At 37.5% G+C, this 12360-nt stretch overlaps 2 protein-coding genes across 4 annotated transcripts in view; both read left to right on the top strand.

Moving 5' to 3' along the window:
* The window catches only part of LOC127962313 (immunoglobulin superfamily DCC subclass member 4), a 65998-nt gene extending 57397 nt beyond the window's left edge, over positions 1-8601 (top strand). For all 3 annotated transcript variants that reach the window (XM_052561851.1, XM_052561852.1, XM_052561853.1), the window contains 3 exons: positions 1525-1747; positions 1936-2064; positions 4105-8601. In XM_052561851.1, coding sequence (XP_052417811.1) covers positions 1525-1747; positions 1936-2064; positions 4105-4635 — 883 coding nt within the window. In that variant the 3' untranslated portion in view covers positions 4636-8601. The remainder of the gene's footprint in view (positions 1-1524; positions 1748-1935; positions 2065-4104) is intronic.
* A 933-nt stretch (positions 8602-9534) lies between these two features.
* The window catches only part of igdcc3 (immunoglobulin superfamily, DCC subclass, member 3), a 72327-nt gene continuing 69501 nt past the window's right edge, over positions 9535-12360 (top strand). The window contains exon 1 of the mRNA XM_052560317.1: positions 9535-9829. Within this exon, the coding sequence (XP_052416277.1) occupies positions 9766-9829 (64 nt within the window). The 5' untranslated portion in view covers positions 9535-9765. The remainder of the gene's footprint in view (positions 9830-12360) is intronic.

The following is a 12360-nucleotide window of genomic DNA, read 5'->3' as shown; positions in this document are numbered from 1 at the left end:
GGTCCGTACAATAAAAGTCAGTGATGTTCGAAACAACACTGGGCCAGTTTTGTATCATTAACTAAATGATAACAAAGTTCTAACAAAAAATATTTTTCTGTAATTGAGATGAAGCTGAAATAAAATAAAATGTAAATAAAAATGAAACATTGCCTTGACAAATAAGTTATATACGTAATATACATTAGAAGTATAAAAACAAAAGAATAAAGCACATGACAAAATTAGAACTAAAATTTAAAATTGTAACTTACCTTAATATGAAGTCATAAAATAATAATAATAAATACTATTATTATAATAATACTAAAATAACACTAAACAGGAACTCACTGACTTATTGAACCCACTGACTCTTATTGTATAGCCTTAAAAAACTGAAACGTTTTTTTTTTCAAATGTAATTTCATTGTTAAATGATTCATTCCTTCAACACAGAAAAACGCTGCAACAATTACAGCTTAGGCAGAAATCTGTTTTCCCTGAAGGCTTTTAATGACAAATGAGCTGCAGTGAAAAGCCTCCCCAAAATACTGTATATTCAGATTTTGAAAGTTTCAAGGACCTTTTGGATGTTCATTCAATCTGGAATGAGACATGGGTGAATAACAACACTCAGTCACACAGTGTGTGTGCAAGCTTGTGTGTGTCTGAAGCAGATGTGGCAGATGTGGAGTATTGAGAGCTGAATGACAGAGAGTCATGGCTGATTGCTCTCGCTCTATTAGAGCTCTTCTGGTTTAATGAACAGCCACAGTGGCAGATTGAGTCTGCTGGGCTTTTGCATTTAGAGAATGAGAGAACCAAACTCATTTCACCTTCTTCTGAGAATTGTGGTCAGCTGCGGCGATTATTGGTTAACAGAGGCTCAATAGAGCATCGTGTCTCCATCATACATGGGTGACCTTTACATTTCAAAGCTTTCACCTAAGTATAAATTGACATTAATGGGGGGGGGGTGCATTTGACAAGCTGTGTGAAGCTTAGTGGTACCTCCAACTGTGAAATTGCGTCCAAGCTCATAAGATAAAATGACTGTCTCTTTAACATTCACCATGTACAGGAAATGTATATAGAATGTATATGTTTATAGAAGGGAAGGAGAAAAGGGCAGGTTACATTTCAAAAAATTTGGAACATTGTGTTTCCTTTTTTTTGTATTTCAAAGTTGCATACTGTACATTGTCCCTGTGATTTGATTAAGTAAAATATGAAGAAATGTTCGAAACATTCACAATTGAAATGTATTTGATTACTTATTTGATTGGTGAGATTACAAATATTTTAATATCACAGATCGGAATACATTGATAAGTTAACCAGGTCAATTTAGCAGGACAGTCGATCGCCTGGAACAGGGTTGGACACCCCTGATTTACATTAATACCACAGAAACGTGCCTCAGGGACATGCATTCATGTCATGCTGAGGCCTTACAGAAGTGTACACCACTTGCATTCAGTTTAGCATTATAAAAAAAGACAATACGTGATGTTTAATGATCACCCTCTCTGTCACTTTTAGAGATGTGTCTGGTGGACTTGACTCGAGTCCTCGGAGTCCTCAGTACAGGAAGGGTGCCCGTCCAGTGCCCACTACTGTGCCTGACTGCAGTGACTGCCATGAGCTGGAAACCCTCATGCCCTCTAGTGCACAAGACCCCAACAAACCCCTCACAGAGCTCACTGAGGAACAGAGTCTCATGGCTACTGTAGGAGGCACTGATGATGCCCCTGCTGAATCTAAGGTGAGCATTACTGTATACTGTCGTTAACTGTGCCAGCACCAACAGAACAATATTTTAATGTGGCATTGAACCATTTGCCCAACCATGCATCCTTTTTGGTCTTAGTCAAAAAGATGTTGATCTATGAAAATGCTTTCATCTTTTAGTATTTTCAGTCTTTCGGTTTACTCTTTCTGCTCCAAACACAGCCAGCCTGGAATGGATCCGTTAGTCGGAACTGGGCCAATAGGATCACCAGATACAGAGATACTATAGCTGAAGATTCTTCTGCTCTCATCAATGGAGCGCTTGAAGGACCACCGTCAGACAACAGTAAGGTGAGCTAAAGGAGTGTAGAAACGCCTGAATTTGGGTCTTTATCTTACGCAATGTGCATTATCCTTGCTCATCTGCTTGTGTGTTTATGAATGTGTGTGATGGGGGATGTGGCTGATAGATTGTGCCTCACACAGACAGGAAATGTACAGAGCAAGTAATTACCATTAAGAAGACAGTGGGGAGGACACACAGCTAATTAGTATGTGGCACTTGAAATGAAAAGCTGAAGTCTGCATACCATTTACCAATTACTGTCCTTCCGGAAGCTCCTCATATATGGTGGAGCAGCTGGAAGGTAACACATAAAATTATACCTTTATCTAATTTCACCCTATAATTCAGTGTTTATTTTAGACCTTTCAATTTAACACACTGATTTAGTGCAATGCATTGAAGGAAAAAAGAAGGAAAAAAAAAACATTCACCTTGATATAGTGTCTTAAATAGGTGACACTCATGGTGTAAGAAACTGGAAAAACTCAACGTAATTTAATAAATAATAATAATAAAAAATATTATTATTATTAATAATAATACTATTTATTTTTGCTTAATAAAATCCTTATATATATATATATATACACACACACATATATAAAATATATATATATATATATATATATATATAGACACACACACACACACATACAAACTACCATTCAAAATGTAGGTTTTTCTTTCTTTTAAATATATCAAATATATTCATTTAGTAAGGATGCAGTAAACTAATTAAAAGTGACTGTTTAAAGATGCTGTTCTTTTGGACTTTGCTAATTATTAGGCAGCTGTTTTCAGAACGGGTTTCAGCATTGTTCACAAGGAGTGGACTGAAACTAGAGTTAGTGCATCAAGAGTCACCATGCGCAGACGTCCTCAGGAAAAGGGCTACCAAGCCACTTCTGTAACAGAAACAATGTCAGAAGCATCTTACCTGGGCTAAAGAGAAAAAGATCTGGACTGCTGCTCAGTGGTACAAAGTCCTCTTTTCAGATCAAAGTAAATTTTGTGTTTCCTTTGGAAATCAATGTCTGGAGGAAGACTGTAGAGGCATTTTGATTTGGGGAGCTGTGACATCTGCTGATGTTGATCCATTGTGTTTTATCAAGTCCAAAGTCAATGCAGCCATCTACCAGGAGATTTTAGAGCACTTTATACTTCTATCTGTTGACAAGCTTCATGGAGATGATTTCATATGCTGAAATGCTGAATATTTCATTTTCTTTAGCACCTGCCCTCAGTGCCATAACACTTCCAAGTAGTTTGCTGACCATGATATTAACGTGTTTGACTGACCATCCCGTATGGAATCTATGAGATATTCCACTCCTGGGAAGGTTCAATGCTGTTCCAAGTTTTTTGCATTTGTGGATGATGGCTCTGACCTTTTGTTTCACTGGAGTCCCAAAGCCCTAGAACTTACTTTAAAGCCCTTTCCAGACTGATACATGTTCTTGAATTTCTTTAGATTGTGGCATGATGTTTTGCTCTTCAAGCATGTTTCACCTTGTTCTATTTAAGTGATTTCTTGATTCAGAAGGTCTGGCAGTAATCAGCCCTGGGTGTGTATAGTGAAATTTAACTCAGCTTTCTAAAATAATGTAGTTAATCACAGGAGGGTTTTTTACAGGAAATTTAACAGGATGGGCAATTAATTTTTCAAGTAGGCCAGGTTAATTTTTCAAGTTTTCCCTTAATAAATGAAATCTTTAATCAAAAATTGCATTTTGCATTTTGTGTGACAAATATGCCAAAAAATATTAAAAAAAGAGGAAGGGGGCAAAAACCTTTTCACAGCACTGTAAGTTGCAAAAAAAAAAAAATTGATATATGTAATTCACTGTGATTAATTTGATCAAATTAATTTGCATATCATGCCATTTATTTGATTAAAAAAAACTGTTATTTATTCAAAATCTCCCTACATATATTGTTTCAAATATAAAGTTCTTAATGAGAGGTCTGTTAACCTATTCCAAGATTATTATAAATAAAACCCCATTTGAAGTATTGTGTTTTCTTGTGTTGTGCTGTATTTTCAGAGCGGGCGTGTGGAGAGGCTGTATTCCCTCAGCAAGAACCAGGTGGAGGCTGAAGTCATCGTACATTCACAGCTGTCGAACACGATGGTTGACCAGGGTCCACAAAGTGACATGGAGCTCTCTCTCGAGTCTCCATCTTCCAACCACCCTTCTCCTGGAGAGAAGGCAACTCCAACAAACCGGCATCCACCTTATGCCCACAGCGAGGACAACCACGAGACTCAATCTCCATCTCAGACCCCCAGCATTCACATCTCAGAAGTACTGTCCAATCATAATGGACCATTTGAAAGTGGTCACAGCCAGCCGACAATGGGCGGTGCCAAAAATCAAGGAGTGGGGCTTACCAATGGCTTCCACTCGTCCAAACCACTTCATTCAAAGGCAGAGACCCTGGAAAACGGGACCCACCGACTGTGCCCAACAGGAAAGGTTCTGCCCTCACTAGGTCTACCTGCCTCCCCCTCATCCTTCGTCAGCTCTGGCCTTGTCCAATCTACCTCAGGGGCACATAACCACATGTACCCCTAAGCTGGAAGGAAGAAAAGCATAACAAACGGTGTTCCCAAAGTTCTGGGACAGGGAAAGACAACAGAGGAGACCAACGAGTGGCACCTTCCTGCTTGGAGAAGTTGATATTTTCTCGTAGCCACGCACGCCTCTTCTCTTGGCTGTTTTATTGTAACCTTTTGGTTCCATTATTTTATATGTATGTACATATAGAATATTTTTTTAGCACTAGAATCCATGGATATGCATTTTAGGGCATATCAGTGGCACACTTTAACCCCTCTTTGTGTGCATGTATGGAATGTGCTGAAGTGGTTTATATGTTTACATGCACACGAGAAGTCAAGAGTGTTCTTACTTAGAGGTGAAGTCGAAGGATCCTGAAATAAGCCCTACATGAGGAAACCGAATTCATTCACGGCAAGAACGGTCTGAGATCAGTGCCAAATGGTGGACATCTTGTCAGAGCAAATAACCCTGCCACAAAGTACCACCTCCTGCTGTCTCAGGTTCACTACACATAAAATACACAAACACACACAGATCTGTGCTTAAAACAGTTGTTGCAGAAAATTAGTATTTTTCAGTTCCATCTATTTCGGTTTTTAAAGGGATAGTTCGCCCATAAATGCAAATTTTGTAATTTACTCACCCGCACGTTGCTCCAAACCTGTGCATGGAAAAAAATATTTGTTTTCTGCAGAAGAAAAAAAATCTTACAGGTGTAGAAGAACTTGAGGGTGAGTAAATGACAGAACTGACTCTTTAACTTACACTTTTGCATGCATACACGTGCAAACAAACTCGAATACAAAGCAAATAAATGAAAACACACATTCCCTGACTGGAGCATAGTGTCTCAGGAGTCTCAAATTTAAAGTGCATTTGTACATACATAATTGCTGTATCAAATACATGTAGAAAAACATGACAAAAATGCAGAAAAAAATATTAAGGAAACCAACACAAAAGGAACACTAAGAATCCATGTAAATTTTCTTCATTTTTTCAACTCTCTGAGTGTACTTGTAAAGACACATCACTGATTCATGCTCCAAGTTTTTCTCAGTCAACAGCACTACCTCATTTCTTTACAGGATTGTTTTTTTTCTCTGTGTGATTTTATGAGTATAGTTAAGAAGGCAACTTCTTATGGGCGGATTTTGGGCCGTCTGATTCATAGCATTTGGATAATAGCAGAATCTACTGCCCTTCTAACTCTCTATCTGTGTTTTCTTGTGTAACGATTACTCAATCTTTCGTCTCTGATTATTAGCCTGTGTGCAAGCATGTGGTCATCTGCTTGTGTTGTCCTTTGCTATGGAAAACAAAACTTGATCATCACAACAGTTCTCTAATATACTCTTCAGATGAAGGGATAGAAACACAGCGGAAGGCTAACCACACGGTTTAACCCAAGACCTCAAGGTCTGTGTCCATAAGATCTACCTGTTGACATGCCAGTCATCTTTTTTTCTCAGGAACTTCTACGCAGGGAGTCTGAGATGAACATTTTCAGCCAAACTAGGAAATAGCCTCCATCTCTCAGACAGGTCTTGTCCCATACCATATTCCTTGTCCTTAGGCCATGCATCTGTCACCATTTAAAGTTCATCTGGAACTGTAAATATATTTAGTCCTCCATGCAAAAACATGTTTTATTGTATTGCTGCTGAGAGCAGGATCTGTATCTGTTGCGCTTCCTTTTTATGCATTTTAAACGCTTATTTAAAGTAGTTTCTGCTATGTTAATGCTGTTATTTTGGAAGAGAAACATCAACAAACTCTCAAAATCCTGCCGTCGTGCTTCAGGTCATTGACGGGACTTCCCATGATGCCAACAACAACTCTCAGTCTAGTCGGTCTCAGTCATTGTCACAGTTCAGCTGATTGTCAGTAACTTCACTGAATAGTGCTTTGGTGCTAGAGCAAGACTAGGCTACTTTTAAGATGGTCTTTTAAACATTCCAGTTTTTGTATGTACAGCAGACTGAACTCAGGGCTGATCATGTAGGAATTGAAGATGATGAATGTCTGAATTACTCTGGCTGCTTTTTTTTAACAACACACAGTAAGCAACTCGCATGTCGTCATTTGTCACACTTCTAAATGTACAGTTGCCAGTCCACAGCAACAACAACAACAAGACTTTTACTGAGATTATAACATATTGGTTCAATATGCTTCATGTCAGTACTGTTTAATGGATTGTTCACCCAACAATAAACATTCTGTCATTATTCACTTATCCTTATGTCATTCCAAACCTGTATGACTTAGTTCTTCTGCAAAAAAAAGAAGATATTCGGAAGAATTTCCAAAACAACAGTGAACCCCATTGACTTTCATTGTAAAAGAAACTAAAATATCTTATTTTGTTTTCTAAATGGTGGCAGACCTTTCATTTTTGGGTAAAGGATCCATTTAAACTGCAAAAATTGGTAATTTTTGTTCTGTTCTGATATGTCTGTTGTCAAACATGTAGTCTTAGCTTTGCTCCAGGGTCTTCTACGACAGATTACAGCTTTAGCACATCCCACCTTCAGCATTAGGAATGTGTGGGGCATATAAACCTCTTGTGATGTCTAAAAATGAGAAAATAGTGGTTTTGCCAGGAGTCAGGAGATGTCTTGTCACTCTCAGATATGCATTTTATTGTTCAGAAACAGCCCTTCAGGATAAGTTCTAATTCCGATACCTCATTTGCTGCTTGTTAATTTAATTACAGTTAAACGTGTGTAAAGGATACAACAGTTTTGATCATTGTGTTTGGCAGCAGTTTTCCTAAACTGGATGAGTTGATTGTCTCATTTTACCTCATTTTGTAGCTTCACGGTGGATTTTGCTTCACTATGTTAAGCATGGAGCGGTTGTCATTTGTGTGGATCAATCTTTTTGCAGAGAGGAGAATAGCAAAATGCATGAAATGAGAGTTGAAATGATGATCAGCGGGTTCCCCTGTCAAGCCATACCTCTCAAAACAGACACCTTGTTGCATATGGGCCATTTTTATATGTTGTGTATAATCAGTGCTTATTGCTCAGGTGCCCTGTCTTTGCATAAAAACTCCGGAGGAATCAACTGCTTTATCTGATGTAAGGCAAGTGTGCATGAAAACCTCACCAGTCCTCCTGGAAAATGACGGCTTTAATGACAGCGGAAAAGCAACAACAAATAGTAACACTGATGCACAGGCATTTTTCTAAAGAAATTGTGTATTCTAACTTCTGTTTTCTCTGGTGCTTCATGGTGACCTTTCTATTCTGGTGACGTGAGAATTCATCCTTTTTGTATTCCCCAAACCAGCAGACCTGTGCTTTTCTGAGATTCTCAGCACACATAGTGTGGATACATTTGTGTAACACCAGCAGCAGAACGGTCTCTGACGTCTATCGGTTAAAACATCAGTCAAAGCATACACAAAACTACACTAACCCAGTAAGATTACAGCACGTGTCCATCTCTTATGTTTGTATGCTCTCACGGCATTCTTTGTAAAATCAAATCTAAAGATTGTAAAGGTTTTAAGACACAGGTGAATAGGTTTAAGGAGATTGCATTGAACATTCAGTTTCTTTTTCTGGGATCGGATAATATTGTTTGACCCATGTTATACTGTCAGCGCTATGATTTGTCTGTCTTATTTTCCCGCGCTGTGCCATCAGTTTTTCATAGTCAGAATATACATTAAAGTGTCAATTTACTCACTTAGATTGGATTTAATCTTTTTAACTGGAACAAATGTGCCCTATGAATAATTGATGCAGTGAAATGAAATCTGATGACTGATCGAATGTTGGTACTCAATTATATCATATACGTGAGCTGTGAAGGGTAGAGTTTGATGAAGGATGAATGCAGTGGAGGACAATATATTATAATGTTTATGTTCTTCCTCTGTCACTGTCTCTGTGAGATTTGCAGCAGCAAAGTCTCTGCAAACTTGTACTATGTAAATAAACATCTTAATAATAATAAAAATAATAATTTGTCTCATTCTTTAATATACCACTGCTTTAAAGACATACCGCATGTTTCCAGTTAGGAATTATGCATCTTCACAAGGATGGACCCTATGAAACAGTATTTATATTTAAAATCACCAAAGTCACTTTTACAAGAAAATGTATCTAAATGTCAGTAAAGGTAACAGGTTGTTAAGATTTGTAATTAATAAGGTTTACTATCACACAGAAACCTAATATATGAGCACGCTTTGTACATTTGTTCTTTTTTTTAATCACCCTGTTATGATTTTTAAGATTATAATGACTAATAATTTTTAGAATAATATTAAATAATATTTGGTGTCAATGCAGGGGTGCTTGAGCCTTACAGATGGGGCTAAAGGCCATATTTGAACAGATTGGGCAATCCTTGTTTACGTCCAGCAACATTGTTCATTGTATGCTGAACAGTCAATAGGTGGCACTCTTTGATTGCTGTTGCCCTATTCCTGACAATACAAGAAGTTTTAAAAACAACTAAATATTGTATCCCACAAATACAGTTTCTAAATTATACTTTTAAACATCAGGAAGGATAATGATTTCCCTAATCTTTCTTTAAAAATAAATTATTTAGTAAACGTTTATGCATTTTTTTATGTAAAAAAAAGTGTAATTACACATTCCATTAACTTCAGTTGTTATTATATTGTTATTATAATTGTTATCATCACCATCATCATCATCATCATCATTTTATCATTAACGGTAGGCTACTTCATTGCATCACTATTTCCTTTTTCTACATTTACTATTTCGTGCCTGATCAGCCTTTGTTCAGCTGTGGCCTTTAAATGATAAAATATAGATCATTTTCTGCCCTGCACACATACAGGCTTCTTACTCCGTGTTTGGAGACTGTGTCTTTTGTTCTATGAGAGAGAGAGAGAGAGAGAGAGAGAGCAGTGGGGTGTGTGAGCTCGGAAAGGTGGATGAGCGCGTGTGCTGGTCGCGAGGAGGAGAGAGCACGAGATGCTGCTGCTATTGCTGACACATTCCTTAAAAGATGTGTAAAATGGCGCAAGTATGTTAGAGCCACCGGCTGTAGTTTGGATCGAGAGGAACTGATTTACTGCTTTCCCATCCTTGTCTTCGCACTTGCTTCGCCTTCTTTTGCATCCCGTCTAATTTTCAATGTGATTAAATGGCTTCCGGACGGCGCCGACAGGCTCCACGCTCACTCGGAATACTCCTGCTCGCCATTGTCGGTAAGAGTGAGATTTCTCTCCGGGAACCTCGCGGTATTGGGTCACTTGGTGTGAGCGATTGACAGTGAACCTGAACACATTGCAGTCGGCTTCAGACGCGTTTCTTTAGCGGCTGTAGCGTTTGTGTTTACAGCTGTAGATGCGACTAGGGTGGGTGTGTTTGCCTACATGTAGATGCTACATCCTGAAGCCTGAACTGATTTTGTGAATGGAGAGTTCCACGCGCTAGCTGACGTTATATTAAGGTCTCGTGCTGTTTTCAGACACTGGAAGAAGAAAAATTATGTTTTTATGTTAACATGTGATGTTCACTTATAACGAGACGTTACCACGTGCTTTGCATTTTGGATGTAGAATATGGCAATGCAATTCTAATTGTATTTCGTATTGTGTGGAGCAATATGAAGCCTTGAGTTAATATATATATATATATATATATATATATATATATATATATATATATATATATATATATATATATATAATATTAGTGTGTTGAGTGTTATTTTTGATATGAATTAATCAATGGTAATCTATGCAGTCAGTCAAGACATGACATTGCCTTTGATCTTTGAGAAGTGCCAAGTGTAGGCTATACTTTGAGTCATTTAATAGCCTACTAGTTATAGTGTTGTGTGTGTTTTATCAGAACAGCTTTTTTTTTGTTTGTTTCTTGTTTTCAGTATCAAATTACTGCATGCAATACTGGCAAAACATCAATATGCAGACACAAAAAAATAATCAAGTATGAATAAGGTGCTAGTACTAATAAAAACTGAAATATGCGATCTAAAATATAACTGAATAGAGTTAATAGCTTTCAGCAAGACATTAATAAAAAATAAAATTTATGTACAGACAAGGAATGAACTAGTAAGTTTATATATTAAAGCAGAACCCGTGAGCTGTGCAGTTTCATATTCTCTGATTTATGATCAACTGTAGCCTTGAATAGCTATATTTAAGATTTCGGGTATTTGACATACAGACATCTCTAGCACTCTAGGCATGTCTTTATTCTATTCTTTTCTGTTCATGACATTTCACAATGCAGTTCAGGTTTCCACAACATAGGGTACACTTTTAGTACTTAGGACTTTAAGTGATAACGTAAAAGGGAAGATGCTGAATATTGATATCCTGAGTATGGCAATGCTTCCTAAACTATAGGAGATCCTCTCTCAGCCCACAGATGAGTAGTTTATTTATATTATCTCATAGAAAGCAGAAGCTCTGATTGATTGTTTCTTTAAACTGAGTTTATATTTTAGTGGAAAAGTGAGGCACAAACTGAAGGCTGCTGTTGTCTTGAAGATTGTGTGTGTTTCTGTCCTTTAAAGTTGCTTGGTTTCTTTGTTTCCCTGTAATTGTCAGTTTGTGTATTCGAGCATGTGGCCTGTTTGCTTGGGCTGGAGGGCAGTGTTGATGCATGCTTATGGAGCATGACATCTAGGGAATCACAATCTTGCTTTGTATTCACAAAGCTCATTTCAAAGCCACCAGTTTGTTCATCTTACTGTACGCAAATGCAGTACATGCTGAGGTCTTGTTGTGTTTAAATTATTGGTTAGTGCTGGAGTTTTCCTTCAGGTTTTCATCGTAGGGTGCCTTTGCGGAGCTGTCAATCAGCAAAGAACTTGGTGAGAGGAGGAAAGATTGAGTTAGAATTGTGAGGATTGGGTTGTTAAATTACTGAATGTCTTGTGTCATCCCCCCCAGGAGGGTTTGGAATACATGCTTTTTTCCCCTTTTCTGTTTTGAGTAGGCCAGTATGAACCAGCATGTGTGAATCCAATGCATTTTCTCCATGCATGTCATTGTAAAGAAACAGCTTTGTATTATAAATGTGTGCACTCGTTGCTCTTTGCCGTAATAATGCAGAGTGAGTGAGCAGAGAGCGTCCTCAGACCTGTTGTCCTTAAAGACTAACGTAATTAAATCACGGATATTCTAAGAACTGAAGCCATTCATTGAAAAGAATAGAAACTGACAATATAATTACTACATCAGTATCTCTTAAAAAGATGTTGTGAATGTCAGTATCTCTTAAAAAGATGTTGTGAATGTCAAAGCACTAATTTATGGGGTATATGCTCAGCAAGGCTGCATTTATTTGATCAAAAAACTAAATGAATGAAAATAAAATATGTAGGCCTATTCCTTTCTTTCAAAAAGCAAAAAAACATTTAAAAGGGAGTTCAAGTCACAATGTAACGTTATACTGCATCTGTCAGTTGCCACTTGATAGCTCAGTGTGATTTATTGCTTGTAACTCAGCCTGTATTTACAGCATGGCTTTAATTACTTTTTAAAACAAACTTTCATAGTAAGCAATGATTTAAGCATAAATACTTCACTTGTGTGACTCTCCAGGTTGTGAAAGAAAAGTCCATTAATGAAAATGCTTTCTCAGAAAGAGAAAAATAAAAAAATTCTTATGACTGCATACTCAAAAGGAAGGTGAAGGCAACACCAAAAATATGAAGTTCAAACTGAAGGCTTCGGTGATTGTATCATTTATAGTTTTTGCT

Source organism: Carassius gibelio, chromosome B7, assembly GCF_023724105.1.
Source record: "Carassius gibelio isolate Cgi1373 ecotype wild population from Czech Republic chromosome B7, carGib1.2-hapl.c, whole genome shotgun sequence".
Lineage (NCBI taxonomy): Eukaryota > Metazoa > Chordata > Actinopteri > Cypriniformes > Cyprinidae > Carassius > Carassius gibelio.
This window is presented reverse-complemented; position numbering and strand designations above follow the sequence as displayed.